Source organism: Gymnoscopelus braueri (genome assembly GCF_963280865.1).
Source record: "Gymnoscopelus braueri genome assembly, chromosome: 18".
NCBI lineage: Eukaryota > Metazoa > Chordata > Actinopteri > Myctophiformes > Myctophidae > Gymnoscopelus > Gymnoscopelus braueri.
The window spans coordinates 30,987,144-31,009,185 of NC_137618.1; the positions used below are offsets into that span (position 1 = coordinate 30,987,144).

Genomic DNA, 22,042 nt, shown 5'->3' on the forward strand with positions numbered 1-22,042 from the left:
AAACTGCTTGGCAGACATGGGACATATGCCCAGAGGTCTCGCCTGTATTCTCCAAACTGGGTATTTACCCTCCCACAGTGGAGGATTGTGACCTACAGATTCTGGAGAGGTTTGTCATCCTAATGTATGACAGATCCAGCACAGCTGCTACTGTGGATGAGGCCAGGTTTGACATGTTTGCCAGAAAGCAGAGGCCTTATGAGTCAATCCCACCAACCAGAGCAGCTTTGCTCCAACACACCAGGCGTGCTGCCTACCAGGCTGGTTGTGTGTGGGCCCAGGCAACCCAGTGTCAGCCAGGAGCAGAGGACCCTGCAGACTGGGGATGGCAGAAGGTTGGTGAGGAATGGCAGGTCTTCTGGACAGCCAACTCTCCAATAGCCAAGACGTGCAAACAGCTTACCAAATGTGGCTGTAAATGTGGCTGTCGTGGCAGGTGCAAGTGCTATAAACTGGGTCTCATGTGTACAGCTCTGTGCAGTTGCAACTGTGAGGTGTAACTCAAACCTCTTTTTTATGCTCTCCCGATTCCGTAAAAGAACCTATAAGCTGTATCTCAAGAACCGCAATAGATGTAGACATGCACTAGGTACCAAAATATCCACTTTTATCAACGTCTAAATTCTGTACTGCAATGGCCCCATTGGATTCATAGACCAAAAAACATATGCACGCCAAAAAAAAAGTATCATAGTTGCTAAGATATGATTACTTCAAGTTAATGGCAGCCATCTTGGACGCCATCTTGGATTTAGAATTGTATGTTATAACCCTACTGAAAATAACAGGTTATGAAAATAACACCAAATATCACCATATTCACTTATTAACAATCAATGTTGCACATTTCTTACTCTCCTGAGTCTGTAAAAGTACCTATATGCTGTATCTCAAGAACCGTAATAGATACAGTCATGTACGTGGTACCAAAATATCCACAATGCCCAAATTTATATTCAACTTTAATACATTTATGGTGCTTAAAATCAATACATTTCGAGTTATAAAGGAAAAACCTCACTTTTGGACAGACATCTTGGATTTGTGGGCCGCCATTTTGGAATTTTGCGTGGCCAGCGGTATTTTTGAAAAGAGTGGGGTTTGAAGAGTAAATGTACCAAATTTCATGCTTGCATCACAAAGTGAACGATTTTTCTCTTAGCCGCTCCACTATTCTATAAATAGCGACTTTGAAAAGGAGAGGTTTTATTTTCAAGATAGGCATAATATTTTTTTTTGGTCCAAGTTTTTTTTTTTTTTTTCAAAGTTTTTTTTTTTTGTCATGCATGAAAAAAAAAACTAACCTAAAAAAAAAAATTCATCCCTCTTTTTAAAAAAAAACTCATCCCTCCTAAAAACAAAACTCATCCCTCTTTTTTTTAAAAAACTCATCCCTCCTAAAATAAAAACTCTTCCCTCTTTTTGAAAAAAAACTCATCCCTCCTAAAAAAAAAAGCTCATCCCTCTTTTTAAAAAAAACCTCATCCCTCCTAAAAAAAAAACTCATCCCTCTTTTAAAAAAAAACCTCATCCCTCCTAAAAAAAAACCTCATCCCTCAAAAAAAAACAACTCATCCCTCAAAAAAAATAACTCATCCCTCAAAAAAAAAAAACTCATCCCTCAAAAAAAACAAACTCATCCCTCAAAAAAAAAAACTCATCCCTCAAAAAAAAAAACTCATCCCTCAAAAAAAAAAAATTATCCCTCAAAAAAAAAACTCATCCCTCAAAAAAAAAAAACTCATCCCTCAAAAAAAAAGTTATAGCCTATGTTTTTTTTTCCATACCAGAAAACATAAACCACCAGCTCTTAAAATAATGTACCTACCCTTAAAACAATCTACCTAGCTCTTAAAATAATGTACCTACCCTTAAAACAATCTACCTAGTAATGTCCCCTAAGGGGCTCCGTAGCAGCAGCCAGCGACAGACAGACAGCAACATCAATGTCAATTAATTACAGACAGCAGCCTCCCAGTAAAGTTAAACAGTCATTCTGGGAATGTGTGCGGATGCGAATATAAGTGCGGATGCGAATACAAGTGTGGAACTGCCGTTTGAATGATTGCCTAACCGTGAACGTCTCTATCATACCGGGTTTCTTTTTATAAACCGAAAATGACTTACCTGGATTTCATAGAAAGAGCCTGCCCTGCCCCTGCCCCTTAGTTTCTCCCTTAATGTACGGCTTTTGTTTAGATGTTAATATAATAGATTCCAACACGATAAAGTTAGCAGCTTCTGTTCTGGCTTCTGACACAGTTCAATTCAGTCTGTCAATCACTGAGACAGAGCGCATGCACGCAGCAGCGGAACTCGGCACATCAGAAGCAGAGGCGCAGCTGAAATGGGCTCATTAATTAATGGCTGAGAACTGCCTATGCCTGGTTCCATTGAAAAACAACATAACACAGTTGGGAAAGGAAATAATCACTTGTTCACTTCTGTCCTTGACAAGAACCAACCAATCCTGCAGTTTGCATTCTGTGCACACGCACACATGGAGCAAAACTAATGATATATATATTTTTTTAAATGGAGTCTACTTGTAGACTTTTTGGATAATGCCCTAGTATATGCTTGTGGGGAATCAAAAGCAAAAATTCCATACAGAAATGCTGCCTATGTGTACCATTTGTTTTGCCATTTCCCAATCCTAACCCTGACCCCAACTAGAATCTTTTACTAAGTGTAAACATTAGGGCTAAAGATCTTTCTTTGCGCTCACACTGGCAGAGACAAAATATACAAAGATACAAAGCTACACAGCATATCTGTCGCTTTGTATCTGAAGTGTTGGTATCATGGTCAGTATCATGGTCACTATGTCAGTATAATGGTCTGCATAATGGTCAGTGAGTCAGTATCATTGTCAGTGTGTCAGTATCATGTCAATATCATGGCCAGGACCACAATGGAAACAAATCTTTGTTTGTGTTATCCTTTTAGCCTAAATGTCTGACTGTACCTTGTGCTGTTTACATTTCTGACTAATAAAGTATTCAATCAATCAATCAAGTATGTCAGTATCATGTTAGTATGTCAGTAGCATGGTCAGTATTATGTCAGTATCATGGTCAGTATGTCAGTATCATGGTCAGTATCATGGTCAGTATCAGTGGTCATGGTGCGTGCGTGCGTGCGTGCGTGCGTGCGTGTGTTTTCCGTCTCCTGGATGAACATATTATAGTCTTTCCCATTCATTTCATATGGCGGTAATGTTTGACCGGGAACACTAAAGTCTTGAGGCAATCAGAGGAAAAACACACTATTTATGATTCAGGAAAGTTGTAAATTGGTCAGATTTGACCGGAACACTGTTTGCCATGTGTTTAAGGCCTTTTTGTATTTTGAATTGCTTCCCTGATTCAACCTGTATTCATTGTAGCCTACAGGTCAACCGTTGTTGTTTTTTAAATGCGCTTTATAAACAAACTCACTTGACTGTACATGACTCCTCATTGGCTTAAAATACAGGATGCATGTTAATCATGGTAATCATAACAATTCTTGACATATCTAACTGTGAACTGTGAACACTGTTAGATATTTTATAATAATCAATAGTGAATTAGATTAGATTTTGATTTGTATCATTTTGGATAATTGCATAAAGCATGATGTATTTTGTTCAGAAGGCATATTTCTGTAATTGGCAATATAAGATGTCCTTGCTCCGTGGCCTACTCTTTCTCTGCCGTGCAAGTTGTGACTACAGTCTACAATGCCTCCGTCCGGCCTCCGTCCGACCTTGCCATCAAGCACCAGAGGAACCGTTGCCCCTGTTCATGTTGAAATTATATTTTGAGGGGTGGGGTTTACGAAAGATAAGCTGTCTGTTATATTGGGGAACATTATGTATTTCCAGTAGAGATTATTTTATGCTGTTACCACCCTTGTCTCTCCTGTGCAAATGAGCCAGAGTAAATCAGCTCATTATTCCTTAAGCCTGACTTCGTGTTGTTTCTTTTATTCCTTATTGAAAGCATACTATTTTTTTTACTCTAAGTTATCAAACTCGATCCAGAGTAGTGATTTGTTTACCTTGTGTTCAAAACAATGCAACATTGGTTCAACAACCAGAAAACTTGCCCCCCCAGCTGGACTGGTTGATTGATTTGATTGATTGCTTGATTAGTACACAGCTGTGAGAGTGGAAGTGATGTGCATAAAAGATCTGCCTTCAGTCATGAAGCATGTCTTTCCTTCCTCCCGCGTTTCAACTGCTGACTGTTAGCTCATCATTTTTGACACTGTGACTGAGGATGGGTGAGTGGTCTGCTATATTGGTGTTTGGGACTGAACACATTAGTTTAGGGTTGTGGCTATGATTGGGATTAATGCTAGTTTTGAGAGAATATAGGCTGAGGGAACATGCTTGTTTTGTGTGAGTTATTTAATGTTTTCATATTGAATCTTAACTATTTACTTCAGCAGAAGCAGCAGCAACAGGAAAGAAGGTACTGATTGTGTATGCCCACCAGAGCTCTGGTTCGTTCAATGCTGCTGCGAAAGATACTGCTGTAAAGGTTCTATCTGATCAGGGCTGCACAGTGGAGGTTTCTGACCTGTACGCCATGAAGTTTAAAGCCGCTGCTACTGCTGAGGATGGCTTCACCATCAAAAATGGTGAAGCTTTGCGCTGTTAAGACACTAATTAATTTCCAATAGCTTGTGCAGGGTTTCATAAATGCAGGGAAAATAAAATGTTTTCATCTGCAGGAGAGGTGCATAACCTCGACAATTTCCAGTATGCAAACGAAACCAAACTGGCATGGGAGGAAGGAAAGCTGTCTGCTGACATCACTGTGGAACATAAGAAACTCACTGAAGCTGACCTTGTCATTTTTCAGGTGAGTTCTGAAAGAGGAATGACTTACTAAAATATTGCTTTCCCTTCAACATTAATAACTTGTACCTCGTTTCAGTTTCCCATGTACTGGTTCACTGTCCCTGCCATCATGAAGGGCTGGATTGATCGGGTGCTGACACTGGGCTTTGCCTACACGTCTGAGAAGAGGTACAGTCAAGGAATCTTCAAGGTAAGGACTATATTGAAGAGCTCTGCATTGGTGTGTATGAGAGTTGGTGTCTTTGTAATTTGCTTTCCTTTCTAATCTAGGACAAGAAAGCCATGCTGTCTTTCACCACTGGGTCTCTGGAGACCATGTTCAGTGCCAATGGCATTAATGGAGACATGAATGTCACCCTGTGGCCAATACAGGTATTGGTTTCCTGGACAACTCATCTGTACATTTCTAACTGTGTATAAATGCAATGCATTTCAACCAACAAACTGATGTCACTTGTGTCCTCCAGAACGGAATCCTGCATTACTGCGGTTTCCAAGTTCTGGCTCCTCAGATCTTCTGGGCTCCAGCATGTGTTGCCACTGAGGGCCGCAACACCATGCTGGAGGCCTGGCGCTCAAGGCTGAAGGGTCTCCTGGCTGACACGCCACTCTCCTTCACTCCCTCTGACTGCTTCGATGGAGATAAAGGCTTCCTGCTGAAACCTGAGTTCCAGGAGATGCATGCAGATAAGGAGTTTGGCCCGACAGTGGGAACCCACTTGGGAAAATCACTTCCACCCAACAACCAGATGAAGGCTGGGGTCTGAGTAACAACTGTACTTTCATGAGTGTCATGTCTTATATTCTGAAATAAAGTTTATTAAGCCTAAATTGTGTTCGTTAATATCTGACCCTAGTGTAGAGCTCCAATTGCTTTGAGTTTCAAATTGTCTAGTTCAGTCATGACTTAAATCTATGCTTGTGCTGCAGGTTCCACTAGCTGTTTAACAGTGGATTGGGACCATTTTTGGGTCGAGAGTAAATGTCCAGTTTCCTACTTCAAAACAAATATAATATTACATTTAAAAAGTTTGAACAAAAAATCACATCAATTAATAATTCCAAAATGTATTTCTTAAATAAAATGTCCACGAATAAAATAAACCTAAAATCTAAAGTGAGCTTGTAGATCTATTTTCACATTTGGTCCCGGGCAAACGTCTAATTTCTCTTTTGGGTCTCTAGCTAAAGATTTTGGGAACCACTGCACTAGAATACCACAAATGTAGGCTTTATTGTGTGACCACTATCTTGTCTATGCAAATGTAGACTAGCGCTTGCACCAAGGCACAGGAAATGATTGCTGCACTTCTTATGGAGATGTAGGATAACGGCAGGAACACAAGTTAAATCTTGAGGAGTAATCTACTGAGTTTTATTCTGAACAATAAGTATGCTCCTGCTACAAGCTCTTTAGCAGTTTGGTCACTAGGCTGGATTTGTATTAAAACTTGACGTCACTGCATGGTGCTGCCAAATGGCAAATCCTACGAGAAGCCTAGTGTTTTTTCACGATGCATTGCTGGGTAAAAAAATTGCTGGCATAGGCAGTGCGATAGTCATTCCCACATGCCCTTGTTAATGGTACGTTGTGACTGTTCCTACTTTAATGATTGCTTGAGAGGTGTCTATAGCCATGTTAGACTAGGCATTTGGGCATGCTAAATTGTTGGAAAGAACACGCAAAGTATCCATCTGGCACACTAGCTAATTTAAAGAGGAATTTTACGTTTGTTTCAACATTTAGATATTCTATATTAAATTTGATCAGACCTACTCCCTAGGAGTCCATTCAACTTCAAACTCTGTTACTCATTGAAAACACATGTCCCTGCTTCTGGTGACTGACATTGTGCTAATGAATGGGCATGCAATTACAGAAAATTACTAGATCATCAGACAGACCTTTATTGATCCCGAAAGCACACAACTTGCAGTGCACAGCTTGAAGGCATGGATGTTTATGTTTTTAAAGGGCCAGAAGTGGAATTTGAGTGTCAGATTAAAGTTGTGGGAGAGCATTCAGATTTCTAAGCTTCTCTTAAAAAGTGCGTGATTATCTCCAATCCAGCTCCCTGTAAAAATGAGGTTGTGGTGTGCACTGGGATGATGTGAGGTCAATAGTATGGAATTTTGATATGAACATAACCAGTGATGAGCAGCTTTAGGATGTTCTTTAATGGGAGTCAGATGATGGACTGTCATGGTTTAATGATACTGTATTCAGAATGAACCATGTTCACTGAACAGACATTGAAACCACAGCTACCCACACAAACACAAACAAAGCCAGGGCGAGCATACGTAGCCCATTGAAAACTGAAGAGAAATTGTACCTAATTTCCTGTATTTTACTTTTAAGCCTTTTAAGGGGTTATTTGAGGAGCTTTCAGTTCAAGATTTGAGATTACATAAACTTTATCCATCACATAGTCCACATGAGGACTACTCTACTTTATGCATCACCTAAGACTATTTGCACAAAGGCCTATGTTCGATACGTGTTACTGTTCTATTGCTGTACCTTTTATACACATCTGCACCTTATCACATCTGCTGCCATTTTTAACCTGATGTACATACATTTCACCATACACACGTGAATACATTGTAAAACATGTTATAAACGTTAAATGGTGTCTTATAAACCCATGAGGGTTGGGCACTTTGTGTGCAGGACACAGAAATAAAATTATCTATCTATCTATCTATCTATCTATCTATATGCTAATGTCAATATGTACTATGTAGATATAATTTTCAGCAAATTTCAGGAACATTCTATTTTTGTTTTACCTGTTCTATCTTTCTTTCTTCTTTCTATCTCTATTCTTCTTCCCTTTCCTGAAAACTAAAGGATGGAGCTTGTACAAAAAATAATAATTTCACCCACTTACATCTGTAAACCTGTGATGTGACAATAAAGCTGATTCTGATTGCATTAGAGAGCATTTATATTTTGAACTATGCCAGCAATAACGTTTATTGCAGGCCACCAGTTGTTCAGCTTGGAAACCTCCTTTGTTTGGTGGTGAACCCAGAGTGGTATAAAGACAGAGTGGTGACAACTTCTTGGCAGCGGCACTTGATTGTCTAACGCAGGGCTACTCAACTTAAGATGGCTCAGGGGCCACTCAGCAAAATACCAAAAGTCCAAGGGGCCGCCATAAAAATGACGGTCCTATTTTGGATTTTTCGATTTTGTAACACACAAGAAAATGTACATTTTGACATCATATTCTTTTCACTGTACCAGTTTATTTTGTGTGTATGTCCAGTGGCATCAGTTCAGCAAAAGCTAAGGTATGGCAAGGTTAGGGTTGCCAACTCCCAGAGATTGAAATAAGGGACACCTATCCTGGGCGCGCGGCAAAGCCGTGCGGCCGGAAAAATGTGGGGGTCAAACCCCCCCAAAAAACCCAAATGCATAGAAAACTATGCATTATACCTGTAACAATTGACGCACCTGTATGTATGTCGGTCTGTTTGTTTTTGAAAAATGTTTTAGCAACCCATATATTTGAACGGAAATGTATATTTTATTTTATTTTCTTTTTCTTTTTCTTTTTTTGACCATGAGGGGGCCGCCAAGACGCTGCGATCGGGCCGCGGGTTGAGTAGCGCTGAACGGCTTGCCTTGCTTCAAGGCCAAATGTAAAAAGCACAACACTGGGGGGCGTGGTTTGCGTAATTTGTTGATGCAAAATGCCTACATGCGGTTCACCCTCATGGTGTGGCCGAGTAAGTGCCCATCACATGTTCCCTCTGATGCCCGTTGCACCATGCTGGTGGCCTGGCACTCAAGGCTGCAGGGTCTCCTGGCTGAGGCCCCTCTCTGCTTCACACATTCTGACTACTTTAATGGGAAGAAAGGCTATGAAATTCCTGATGAAGATCCTTGTATGATCGAAACGTTGAAACAGTGGAGCTTATTTTGCCAGTGTGCTGACTTTATAGGTCTTTAGGATCATCTAGAAACATGCACACAATGAGTTTGTACTAACAGTGGTTATCTAGCTGGGAAACTCACTTCCTTTGTGCACAATAAAATATTTGTGTTCAATTCTTGATTGATTTGATTGATTGCTTGACAGCTGTGAGAGTGGGAGTGATGTGCATAAAATATCTGCCTTCAGTCATGAAGCATGTCTTTCCTTCCTCCCATGTTGCAACTGCTGATTGTTAGCTCATCATTTTGATGTTTGTTTTGTTACAATTCTCCTTGGAACTTTTATCTTTGCCTTTGAAATAGAGGTGCTAAGGATTAAATATATTTGTTGAAAGATGGTCTGGTACAATGTCTTGGTGCTCATGCACACTTTGCACACACAGACAAGCTAGTGACCTCTATTGAGCCTCTGCAGGTTTTGGGTTCTCAGTATACTGTAGGTTAAGTGAGCCAGCTTTCATTCCCAGAGAAGGCGGTTTTGTTTGGGTATGGAGGAAACTGAGGTAGGGGGCACTTGAGTCTTAGCCTCCGGTCAGGACAGAGGAAATGGCCTTGCACTCTCAGATGTACAGACAAAACAGCCTGAGAAGTGGAATTCCAGGACAACTTTGCATAGCCAATGTTTTATGAGGTCACTATGAGGAAGAGCTACCATTGCAATCAACTGCATATGCCTACCTACAGTACACTGCAAAATCCTGAGTGTACAAATGGACCCTTAATATGTCAGTTCTTACCTTTTTTTCTTCTTACCTTTTTGAAGTTAAACTAACAGGATTTTACTGTGTACAGTCCGTAAATATTTAGCACTGGTCATTTCTTACTGTTGAATACTTGTGACAGCTGTAATCTTAACAACACAAGAAACCCAGTGATCCTGAACTATACCCAGTGCTCTGTTTGAGTAAGAGTTCTTTTTCTATGGCTTGCATGCAATGCTTAGATTTGATCCCCAGGGAGAAACCATGTTTCGGCTGAACGCACCTCTGAGATCGCTCCCTTCTCTGGTTTACCACATGGTAGCAACAGACAGCCAACCTGGACCAACCAGTTTAGGTTTACGTGCAATAACAACCGTTGGCCTAATAGTCCATGAGCCAGACAAGATTTCATTATCGAAAGAGTGGGCAAAACCATACCTATATTAAATTGTTCATAGGGTCAATACGAGTAAATAAATATATGATAACCTCTCCACAGGAGCAGCTTTTTCATGGTTATCACACATTTTGTTATTTTCCCCATACGTACATGACAGGTGAAAAAATGACAAAATTTAAAAAAGAGTTATCATAATGAAACTTCCTGAGTTGATTACTTACATGAAGACAATGATTTATCGTATTACAAGTTTTCTGAAATTGTATATTTATATATGCAAATTAGGCATTTAGTCCATGAGCCAGAGCCCCAAAATCGAGCCAGATATTGAATATTCCCTCGTTAAAAACCTTTGACTCCAACATCTTAACAAAATGAAATAAGTATGTCGACTCTGGCTTTGTCCAATGTTCCAATGTTGATTCTGGAAAGTTATGCAAATTTGGGCATATTTTCTAATGCCTAATTTGCATATTTAAATATACAATTTCAGAAAACTTGTAATACGATAAATCATTGTCTTCATGTAAGTAATCAACTCAGGAAGTTTCATTATGATAACTCTTTTTTAAATTTTGTCATTTTTTCACCAGTCATGTACGTATGGGGAAAATAACAAAATGTGTGATAACCATGAAAAAGCTGCTCCTGTGGAAAGGTTATCATATATTTATTTACTCGTATTGACCCTATGAACAATTTAATATAGGTTTGGTTTTGCCCACTCTTTCGATAATCATTGCTCAATTTTGGGGCTCTGGCTCATGGACTATAAAGTCTGAATTGAATCACAGATTTTCATCTAAATTAAAGTTTCAGGGTTCAGGGGCTTGATCGTGTGGCTGATTCAAACATGGGGATGAATTAATTCTATTATGCCACCAAAATATGGGTAATTTGCTCTGCCATTGTCCATCTCTGTTGTCCCTCACTAGCTGGTGGAAAGACCCATTCTCTGGTGGCTCAATGAGAGGAAGTGGGCACTCTCCTTCCAGGCTCTCCGGAAGAGCAGCTCTGCTTCACTTCTAACTTAAATGCACACATTCATTCAGAAAAATGAATGACTACAATGTTAAATTGCTGAGCCTTGAACGGCAGGTGCTATTCACATACAAAGACAATAATAATGTAATACCTCCTACCTTTTAACTTTTCCCACACAATATTCATTTTATTAATATATATATATATATATATATATATATATATATATATATATATATATATATATATATATATATAAATATTTTATAAAAATTATACATTGTATTTGATTTTGCAGTTTGGGGAATGCTGCCTGTGGAAAAGTTGTTATACTCAAAACGTGTTGCTGAGTAGTCTGTAAGCTTTTAAGCCATTGGTTTGTTTCTTTGATGTACAAAAAGTTGGAAAATAACAGTTTGAAGGCATTAAAACTATTTTTGCGTTATATAGTCTCCCTCCTCTATTGTTTTTGCAGTTTTGGGAATAAAATGACATTTTTCCCAAATACACTTGATTCTCCGATATTGATGATAGTTATTAGTGATGTAGGCCTATGGTGCTGAGCCAAACAGTGTCAATGTGATTGATCTGTTACCCATTGACTCTTGGGTGTTAGTAAATGACTCTCTCTGTTTGTGCCAGATGTGACAGGGTTAACGACAGGTCAACCATTAAAAGCACCACCCTCAACAGGGTGCCAGTTGAGAGAGAGAGAGAGAGAGAGAGAGAGAGAGAGAGAGAGAGAGAGAGAGAGAGAGAGAGAGAGAGAGAGAGAGAGAGAGAGAAAGAGAGATGTTTTTGGAAATAGAAAGAGAGATAGGGGAGAAATTAAGGAGAAAAATAGTGCAGAAGTGATAGGGAGGCAGAGTGAGAGATGAGGGGTTAAGAGGTGAGGACTGAGGGAGATTTATATCACCCATGTGTTATCCTTTCACTCTGTCAGAGGATACATTAAAATCTAATCTATTATCCCTCAGCAGAGAGAATACAGATCATCTACTAGTGGATGCACATGTGCTTCTGTGTGTGTGTGTGTGTGTGTGTGTGTATGTGTGTGCATGCGCATGCATGCCCGTGCCATGTGTGTGCATGGGTGGGTGTACGCTCATGTGTGTGTGGCGGGGGTGTACATTGTGAGTGTAGTTGTATGTAGGTGTGTGTGTGTGAGTGTGGGTAAAGTGAGACATAGTTCAGGGCAGCTCTATTAAGATTGGCAGCAGGAAAGGTCTGTAATAAACCACCACGCTGATGCATGCCTAACCTTTTTGCAAAGCTCCTCTACCCAACCGTAGGAAAGGATTATGCTTCCCTTCCCCCTAACTGAGGACCCGAATGCCGCCTTCTCCCTCTGCCTCATAGTGTGCCCATTGTGTGTGTGTGTGTGTGTGTGTGTGTGTGTGTGTGTGTGTGTGTGTGTGTGTGTGTGTGTGTGTGTGTGTGTGTGTGTGTGTGTGTGTGTGTGTGTGTGTGTGTGTGTGTGTGTGTGTGTGTGTGCGCCACCATTCTGGAACTGAGGAATTCTCGCACTCTGACACCTGAGCACAACGTTCCTCCAAAACTAGGCCAGTCACAGAAGAAGGCGCCCTAACAGAGTTCAGCCTCCATGAGTTCAGAGAAAGTATAGCTGATCTACAAGCTCACCCGTTCAATGGCTATTTTCGGTATGCAAGACTTTCATACGACAAAGTATAAATCAGGCATTCCATCCTTTCGGAACAAAGACCGGTTTCACATCTTCTTAATGAGATGAGTTATGCCCTGTAGCTCAGAATATAGCAGTCTCTTGACCAAATTGAAACCGACTGAAACTTAAACGGGGCTTATTATACAGTCACGTGAATATGTCTTTCAGAAACTTCAAGCCAGTAATTTCTCTTCAGGTATTAACATGTTACAGGCATTATTCACTGTAGCATGGAGAGGAGACACATTATGTTTGATGGCAGACACAACACACTCAGACTGCACAATTTACTGCCTTGTGCATTACGGGGAGGCATTTTTATAGACTTCTTTTCTTTTGGTTACATTTTAGGGCACAAGGTACATGCATATACTATGTGCTTTCACATGCATATACTATGTGCATGTGAAAGCACATAGTATATGCACATGTGTGGGTGTTCATTCATTTGTGTGTGTGTGTGTGTGTGTGTGTGTGTGTGTGTGTGTGTGTGTGTGTGTGTGTGTGTGTGTGTGTGTGTGTGTGTGTGTGTGTGTGTGTGTGTGTGTGTGTGTGTGTGTGTGTGTGTGTGTGTGTGTGTGTGTGTGTGGGGGGGGGGCACTGCTGTTGCTTCTCAGAGCACCAGGGTAGTTCTTTCAGTCATGCATGATGAATGTTTTGTTTAATGGTTAAGAAGTGGGCAACAACAGCTGTGGAGGAATGTGACCACAAATATAGTAGCTCTTCTTTCAAAGGCCCTGAGAGAAATAAGGGAAAATAAGGGTGAAAATAACAAACAAAACAAAAAACAACAAACACTACCTCCTTCCTTCCTCTCTTTCCTGAACTTCTGGAGGACATGTTTATCATCGTTTAGCCTACTCTTGCCTCCACAACTCCATCCTTCCTTTGTGATAATCTTCCATTTTCTCAGGTGTGGATGTTAGTTATTTGCACAGAGTGGGTACACATTTCACACACTTTTTTGCACATTATGAGAGTTGCCTGTTCATTGGCCTCCTATTGCAGGATAAAACTGTACTTTCTTCGACTCATACACAGCTAAATGTGTAGTGTTGGTTTAACTGAAACTTAAAACTCTTACACTTTTAGAGTTAAATTAACACCCTTGATTTGTGTAGCCTACCTACTCACTCAGATCAGTTCCCTGACAGGCACTTTACTCTGTTGAGTTAGCAGTGATAAAACCCAGGAAAGCCTGCACTTTGCAACTCTGAAACCCTCACACGGAAGGCCCGCCATTACGCTTCTGATGAATGGGGGGGACATCGCGCTGGGCCTCCATTGTGGCTCTGATGGATCGAGTGCCTGGTACTGGGGAGGCTGACGTGAGACAGCAAAGCTGTTTCATATTTGCAGAGAGAGCGAGAGAGGCGCTGAGTATTATGACCGGGAGGCTTGGGGAGCGCTTGGTGGTTCGGGGTGTCAGAGCAAGGCTTGGAGTGACGGGGGTTAAGACTGCAGTCAGCCATTACACTCCTCTCCAAATCCCCTCTATGTTGTAATGAGAAGCAGACCCCTGCTATCTCCACCGCAGCGAACAGACTGATGGGAGAAACAGACACAGAGACAGGGGGACGCTGTACATCTCCCTCCCTCGCTCTCTCTTGATCCCTCTCTGGGTTGATGGCTCTCTCTTCTCCTTATCTTTGGTTTGATCTTCCAGCCAGCTCCCTGCCTGCTTTTCTCACTGTCAAACATCAGCATAAACAACGAAAGGCTACAAATGGCTCATATATGCCCTTTTTGCATTTCTTCTGTTACAGATGAAACTGAGTGTGTTTCGGGGTTCCAGAACGAGACCACGGGGAAGAACAGAGAGAATGGATGAATGGGGCGTGTTTGTATGAGTGTTCCTCACCGGGAGCTCCAGGCACACACGACTCAACTCCAGATGCCGTCTGGGTTGCCACATCCTGGACGTTATTCCCCCCGCAGCGACGCATTCACTCGCGTGTGTGCGATTTGGCGGGTATACCACGAATGGGAACCACCTGGGACAGAACAAAACAACCAGAGGTAACTTTCCATCACATGTTGCCCTGGTAACTTCGATCCATCATGCTCTGCACAGAGAAGTTTGAAAAGTACGGCCATTTGGTTCATGTTCCGCTGAAAAGAGCCAGGCCTACCTCATTATTCTGTTCGAGTTAAGTACACTGGAACATAATAATGAAGTTGATAGAAGCCGATAGAATAAATAACATAGATAAACAAGTACTGTATGTTTATCGCCGTTATTTATTCTAGCTTGCTTCTGTGGTGCGGATTTATGGTTCTATCATAAGAAGCTTGCAATGTTTGTTCTTCCCTCTGTGCTTATGTTGGCTCTTGAAGAACTTCTCATTCCTTGTTTGCATTTATCATGTTGCTGTGTGTACTATACGTCCGTCTGTGTACTTGTAAGATTCTAGACGAGAGTCGAATGGTGAAGTTCATGCCACTGACTGTAATGCAACATTGAACTTGTTGCTCAAAAATCTTTTCATCAACCAAACGTTCAAATCCATATAATGTTCAATATTTTCTTTAGGCATTAAAGATCCAGGACAAGCACATACCTTTCTCTCGCATCTCCACTCAAATGGAGGAAGTGCAACCACAACGTGTTTGAATTCCAGCCATACCATATAAGGAGTTCCCGGCATTTAACTAACAGTTTCCAGTACAAAAGAAATACTTCTAATAACTTAAACCAATGGGCATGGGCATAAATAATTATATAAACATAAGAACCAAAATAAAGAAATACAATAATTACAAATAATTATTCTGGCAGCCACACTTGTCTTGCAGTCTCATTGGCTATCAATGCAACACCTACAGATGACATAATTATTACTGCTACAGGCAGTTCAAAATCCCAGCACATTCCTTATGGACCATTTTTCATTTAGTTTTTGACAGCATGACAGAAGCACAAGTCAGTCACCTTATCTGTGAAGGTTCTGTGTTTGCAATATGGTATAGCAGCATTCTCCGAACCAGACGTCATCATTGTCACGATTTCAGGATAGGATTACCAGATTAGTGCCAGGAGCACATCAGCGGGAAGACATTGAGCTGGACCTCCAGTCATGTACTGCATAAAGCCATGTACAGCATTCAGTCAACAATCTACACTGGACACTTTCTACCCCTCAGGGAACACCTGTGCTGGCAACCGCTCATCAATGTCACCCACATGATCCTGTGTGTGTGTGTGTGTGTGTGTGTGTGTGTGTGTGTGTGTGTGTGTGTGTGTGTGTGTGTGTGTGTGTGTGTGTGTGTGTGTGTGTGTGTGTGTGTGTGTGTGTGTGTGTGTGTGTGTGTGTGTGTGTGTGTGTGTGTGTGTGTGTGTGTGTGTGTGTGTCGCAGAGCATAGATACAGCTGCTCTCAATCTAGTAAAGTGTAGCCTGAGGCAGGCAGAGTTTGCTTTTGTTTGACTCACTATGGAGAGATGATGGACAGCTCTGCAAAGTAAATGGGCTGCATGAGCAATGGACATTCGAAGCAGCCATGTATGAGGCACTGATCAATTCAATAAGCTTACAGAGAGAGAGAGACAGAGAGAAAGACACAAAGAGAGAGGTGTATATAGATGCACAAGTAAGTATTTCACAACTGCATACCTGTTTAACAAAGCCTCTCAGTAAATTCTGACCTTTCCAGCATGTCTGACATTTTAGTCAGCTTCTCCGGTTTCACCTGTGATCCATTCATGGGCCGGTGTGTGAGGGATGATGCCCTGTCACGGTATGGAATGTTCTGACTGCTGCACTACGTGATGGAGAAGCACTTTCCCTGCCAAACGCACACCTGTATATGAACACATATAGGCCGCCAGAGAAACACGAAGGATCACGAGTCATCGTGAGCGTGCAGAATATCAGCAATAATCACACCACACATGTCAAGTTGAACTAATTCTCAACCTTGCATCCTTCCAACCTCAGTCAGCTTTGCATAAAAAACATGGATGAGGAGCAAATTAGCCATAATGGAAACTTTGGGGCCGGGGCGGTAGGGGTGTGTGTGGAAGGAAAGCCAGGACCCATAGAACAGGAGAGTGGGGTTTGGAGGGGGACCCTGAATTGAATGCAAGTGAATGGAGCTTTTCACCAAAATGGACCCTCCCCCCAACCCCCCGCTGTGATACACATACAGAGTACAATGGAAAGATGTGGAGCAGTCATTAGGAATAACTCATTCAATCTTTCTCTGATTTCCTCATCATCTTTCAGCCCACCCACCTCACTCTCGCTCTCACAAAACCCCATCCCTCTCGCTGTCTCCCTTCATTTTGTCCCTATCTCGTGATCTTTTTGTTTAGCTTGTGTGGAAAACATGTGTGGTACCCGGGAAAATGCTGTACAGTTTCAGGGCTGTTGAGGCCATGGGCTGAGGGCTCCCTCCCTCATGAAACTGATCAATATGAATGCAGACATTAGATGTGCGCTTTATTTAATTTTAGCATTTTTATTGAAGGATTGTCACAGCTTACAGAATAAGATAAACAGTCATAAAAAGAAACCCTTCCAGTTTTCTGAAAGAAAAAAAAAACACACAAGACAAACACAACAAACATAAACCCACCTACCCAAACCCCTCACAAAAAAATTACAATTGACATTCAATAAAAGGTACAATGAAGAGAGAAAAAAGTGGAAAAAAAGGAGGGGGAAAAAGACAAAACTAAACAAAACACCAACCAGAAGAGTATCAGAGGAGATGACAGCATATGTGATAAGCTTGTTGTCCAATATATTACATATAAATAAAATACACAGAGAATGCTTAACCCATACTGTTCTCAAGCACTTAAGGGGCCACCTCGAGCACCGGCTCCGCCACAGGAGACTGACCACCTGTCCAACAGAGACTGCCATATTTTCAGGAAGACGTGTTTTTTTGTTGATTGCATAACGAATCCTCTCCATGTGTACCACATTGCCCAAGTCTCTAAGCCACTGCTGGAACAGAGGGCTTGATTCTGATTTCCACTGTTGCAAGATTAAACGTTTGGCCAGCAGTGTGCACAAGGAGATGGCTTGACCCTCAAATGAATTAATAGAGGGAGTAAATGCCGCAGATGTGTGCTTTAAGCAGATTTCTGCTTAAACCTTTACATTGGCTAATGTAATCTTTCACAATCATTACGGTTTTATTTTATTCACAAAGACATTGCCGCTGTGTTACACTTCTCCTTCTCAGTTCAATTCACTTCATTTCAATTAATTTCAAAGGGGCTTCATTAATTGGCATGGGAAAACAACCACAACTAAGAAATGTATGTACAATTAAATAGAATAAAGCAATGTGTAAACCGAGCTGTGTCACACTGGAACTTTGCAATCAAAAAATATTATGTAAAGAAACTTAAAAATGACCTTGGAAAAAATACAAACCAAAAATTACGCTTTTGCTGTTAAAAGAAAATACTTGTAAATGTAATGTAATTAAAGGTATCTGCTCTATTTGTATGTACAGTAGGTGTGTGTACTGAGTTCAACCTGAATAGTGCACACATAATGATACTCTTTAAGGTGGTTGTTATCCATTGGACATCCTTTTCCTGTCACAACAGCTCACAAATCCTGCTGCTGTGTTTGCACATTACTGTACTTCACCCAGCAGATATGGGGTTTTTCATTATTAGTCATGTTTTCATACTCTCTTTGGGTGTTTGTAATCTGTGGGAAATGTGTGTCTCTGATGTCTTGGTATAGTTGGCAGGTATAGTTTGAAAGTGCAGCAGTGTGTGTTGTCGTAACAGAGAGTGTGTTGTCACTCTTTGTAACACATATACATATACGCACGCACGCACGCACGCATGCACGCAGACAGACAGACAGACAGACAGACAGACAGACAGACAGACAGACAGACAGACAGACGCACGCACGCACGCACGCACGCACGCACGCACGCACGCACGCACGCACGCACGCACGCACGCACGCACGCACGCACGCACGCACACACACACACACACACACACACACACACACACACACACACACACACACACACACAGTCACACACACACAGTCACACACAGTCACACACAGTCACACACACCCCTGCTGTTCTCAGAAGAACTTCTCGTCTGGCCTCCCTGTAAATTTGGGCCGTGGAACAGAGGTTGGCAGCAGTTTGAAGGCCAAGGATGCTTATCAGAATGGCTTACAAATCCCCCCTGATGCTCCTGATATGGAGGACAATGGCTATGCGTGCATGGTGGAAGCCTTCTTTCAAGCCTCAATGAAATAAACCGTACTCTGATCTTGCATGAGGTCAGAGAGTAGACTTTTTTTCATCATTGAATTCAGGGAGTGTAATCATAATATCGGCGGTCTTGCTGTACCTTTTGCTATTCACTAGTACCATTATCATAATAAAACACTTGGCAACAGTGCATGTTTTCCTTACAGGATTTAGGGTTATCAACATGTCATCACTTGTGAGCTTTCTGACAGTTTCTTGGCTCTGTTTGTCTCTTCACACCGGGTTGGGTCATCGGTTCGGCATGTCACTGAAATGATCATCTCTGGTCCCATTTCCTCCTTCAGAGTTTGTACCATGCACGGTAAAATACACAGTGTTAATTTATTCATAAGTAACTCATAAAGTGTACAACAAAAATGTGTCAGAGTTAGATGAACACTCCGTATTTCACTGGTATCCCTAGTGCAACCTAGTATAACAATGAGCTGAGCGTTAAGTATTCTGGTACAGCTGCGCAGGCAGCGTTGGAGCAGGTGAGCTCCCAGGGAACACATGATTCTCCCACAATGCTTTGTGCCGCTTCCAAGAGGATGTGCTTGAAGTGCAACTGAATGCTGAGGCTCAACAATGCTAATGACAACAAAAACCAAGCCAACAATCCCCCTGCACCTGACTTTGTTATTAACTTTTTTGTTCCTTTTTTCTTTTTTTGGTGGCGGTGGCTGGGGGGGGCAACTGCTTAAAATTAGTGTGTGTGTGTGTGTGTGTGTGTGTGTGTGTGTGTGTGTGTGTGTGTGTGTGTGTGTGTGTGTGTGTGTGTGTGCGTGTGCGTGCGTGCATGCGTGTGTGTGCGCGTGCGTGCGTGCGTGTGTGTGTGTGTGTGTCTGTTTGGGAGTTCGTTATTTAGAGGGCGTTTCCTCTTTCTTTGAGATGCTCAATTCAACATCCTGTGGTTCTTCAGTGGGAGTGGAGGACTGTGGTCGTGGTTTACTAAATGCTTGATGTCTGAATCTATGGATTCAAAATGAATCAACCAAGGGAGAGGCACTGTCTGGGGCGCTGCAAGATCGTTACAGGATACGCCTTCTGTTATGTATACAATGCAGTTTCACAGGGTGTATTTGGCCGTGGACCCCCTCTGAAAAGATTTTGTGCCAGGGACCCCATAAGAGAAGATTTGTGTTAAAAAGAAAATTGTCAAAATTATTCCAATTGGTTTAGAATATTCAAGATTTTTCCAAATGTGTAGATCGGCTGTTTTTTAGCAGCGAGGACCTATTGAGGACCCTCTGGAACCCTCTCAAGGACCCTTTGGGGGTCTCTGGATGCCACTTTGAGACTTTCAGTGGTGCCTCCGTGGATGTATTACAATCGATCAATTAATCAATCAGTAAAATCTTAGCATATACTCAGGTCCATAGCAATACAATAAAAAACAGTCACAGAAAGATAAGGGTATAAGAAGCGTGCCTCCAAAGAACGCAGTGTTCATGGGGGAGAAGCCGACAGGCCGGACAGGGGCTTTGCTTGTTGCTCCATATCCTATGGTTGTTTAGGACAACCGTTAAGCCATGGGAGGGGAACTGTTGGAGAAAGTGTGAAACACCGACTTAAACCTCTATACTTCATTGACCAGGGGCCTCCTCCTTTTTCCCTCTACACCAAACCTGGCCAAAAATAGGCTGTCTACAAGAGCTTGTAGATTTGCTCATTTCACCGAATGTTCGCCTGTTATGACATGTCCAGAATAGGGATGCTATGGTTAAAGCTCTCCTGATTCACTGTCAGGTGAAAAGAAACACCTTGATGACTCCATCAGAGGAGGCATGTGGTTGTCTGTGCCTTCCATAGGACAACAGTCAGGTTGACCATAGAGTTAAAAGGAGTTGACAGTGACAAGGACTGCACAACTCAAGAGTTCTGAGTATTTCTACCTTGAATGGCCATAACAGCTATATTGACTGTTCGTTATTTATGGTGCAACTATACCATTTCAGTTTTACCCCACTTGTGGGGGTGCCACCGCATCTGTTTTCAGTTGCCTATATAGCCCATATAGTGTGTGTGTGTGTGTGTGTGTGTGTGTGTGTGTGTGTGTGTGTGTGTGTGTGTGTGTGTGTGTGTGTGTGTGTGTGTGTGTGTGTGTGTGTGTGTGTGTGTGGGTGTGTGTGTGTGTGTGTGTGTGTGTGTGTGTGTGTGTGTGTGTGTGTGTGTGTGTGTGTGTGTGTGTGTGTGTGTGTGTGTGTGAGAGTGCGTGCGTGCGTGCGTGCGTGCGTGCGTGCGTGCGTGCGTGCGTGCGTGCGTGCGTGCGTGCGTGCGTGCGTGCGTGCGTGCGTGCGTGCGTGCGTGCGTGCGTGCGTGCGTGCGTGCATGTGTGTGTGTTCTCCATGGATTGCCACCTTGCCGTGGTGGAGATCCTTGTGTGTTTCAATGAACCTAAGAGTGATGCCGTCGGGAGCTTTAGCTCCCGGTAGGGTCACCCATGGCGGGTAAGGTCAAGGGGGAGGTTCCAGACGAAGTGCGATCCAAAGACCTCAATGGCGGAAGTGGCGGAGGATGATACTATAAGTCACAACGGCACTGAAGGCGAATGAAGGCTGCAACAGAGGGTGGTCTCCAGTCGTCATGGACATGGATTTCACATCCTGAAGAATAATCGGGTCCAGAATCGGCCTCTATGGTCTATGCCCACCTGAAGACCCCACAAGGACCAAGAAGGAGGACAGTCATACTCAACGAGTGACCACCGATGATGGTGTGTGTGTGTGTGTGTGTGTGTGTGTGTGTGTGTGTGTGTGTGTGTGTGTGTGTGTGTGTGTGTGTGTGTGTGTGTGTGTGTGTGTGTGTGTGTGTGTGTGTGTGTGTGTGTGTGTGTGTGTGTGTGTGTGAAAAGTGGTTGTTGGTTAAACAAATATTTTTAGAGGTACGTTTACAATTAGGAAAAGATTCAGGTTGGGGTTGGGATTAGGATTAGACTAGACATTGAGAAATTAGGTTTAGGGGTTTGAATAAGAGTACAAGCCATGAGTTTGTAGGTCTAATGTTTCAGCTCTAGGCTAACAGTTAAAAATGCCCCCAAAATGGCATTCATAAAATCGTCATCCTACAGTAGGCTAATACAAACATTTATGTTGTTTTATATATTTATTAGTTTGCTTGTCTGTATGTTTGTTTGTTTGTTTGTTTGTTTAATTAGTTAGTTAGTTAGTTAGTAGTTAAGTTATTAATTGCCAATTCCCCTGCATAATGCAATTTTAATTAAAT

The 22,042-nt window shown here is 42.0% G+C and overlaps 1 protein-coding gene across 1 annotated transcript; it reads left to right on the forward strand.

Moving 5' to 3' along the window:
• Nucleotides 1-4,265: 4,265 nt before the first annotated feature.
• LOC308073320 (ribosyldihydronicotinamide dehydrogenase [quinone]-like) lies at nucleotides 4,266-5,619 on the forward strand (the record flags this gene model as incomplete). The annotated part of the gene is made up of 6 exons (XM_080412195.1): nucleotides 4,266-4,269; nucleotides 4,435-4,629; nucleotides 4,723-4,853; nucleotides 4,929-5,042; nucleotides 5,123-5,224; nucleotides 5,320-5,619. 6 exons carry the CDS (start codon nucleotides 4,266-4,268, stop codon nucleotides 5,617-5,619), a joined length of 846 nt encoding a protein of 281 aa, XP_080268321.1.
• Nucleotides 5,620-22,042: the final 16,423 nt, after the last annotated feature.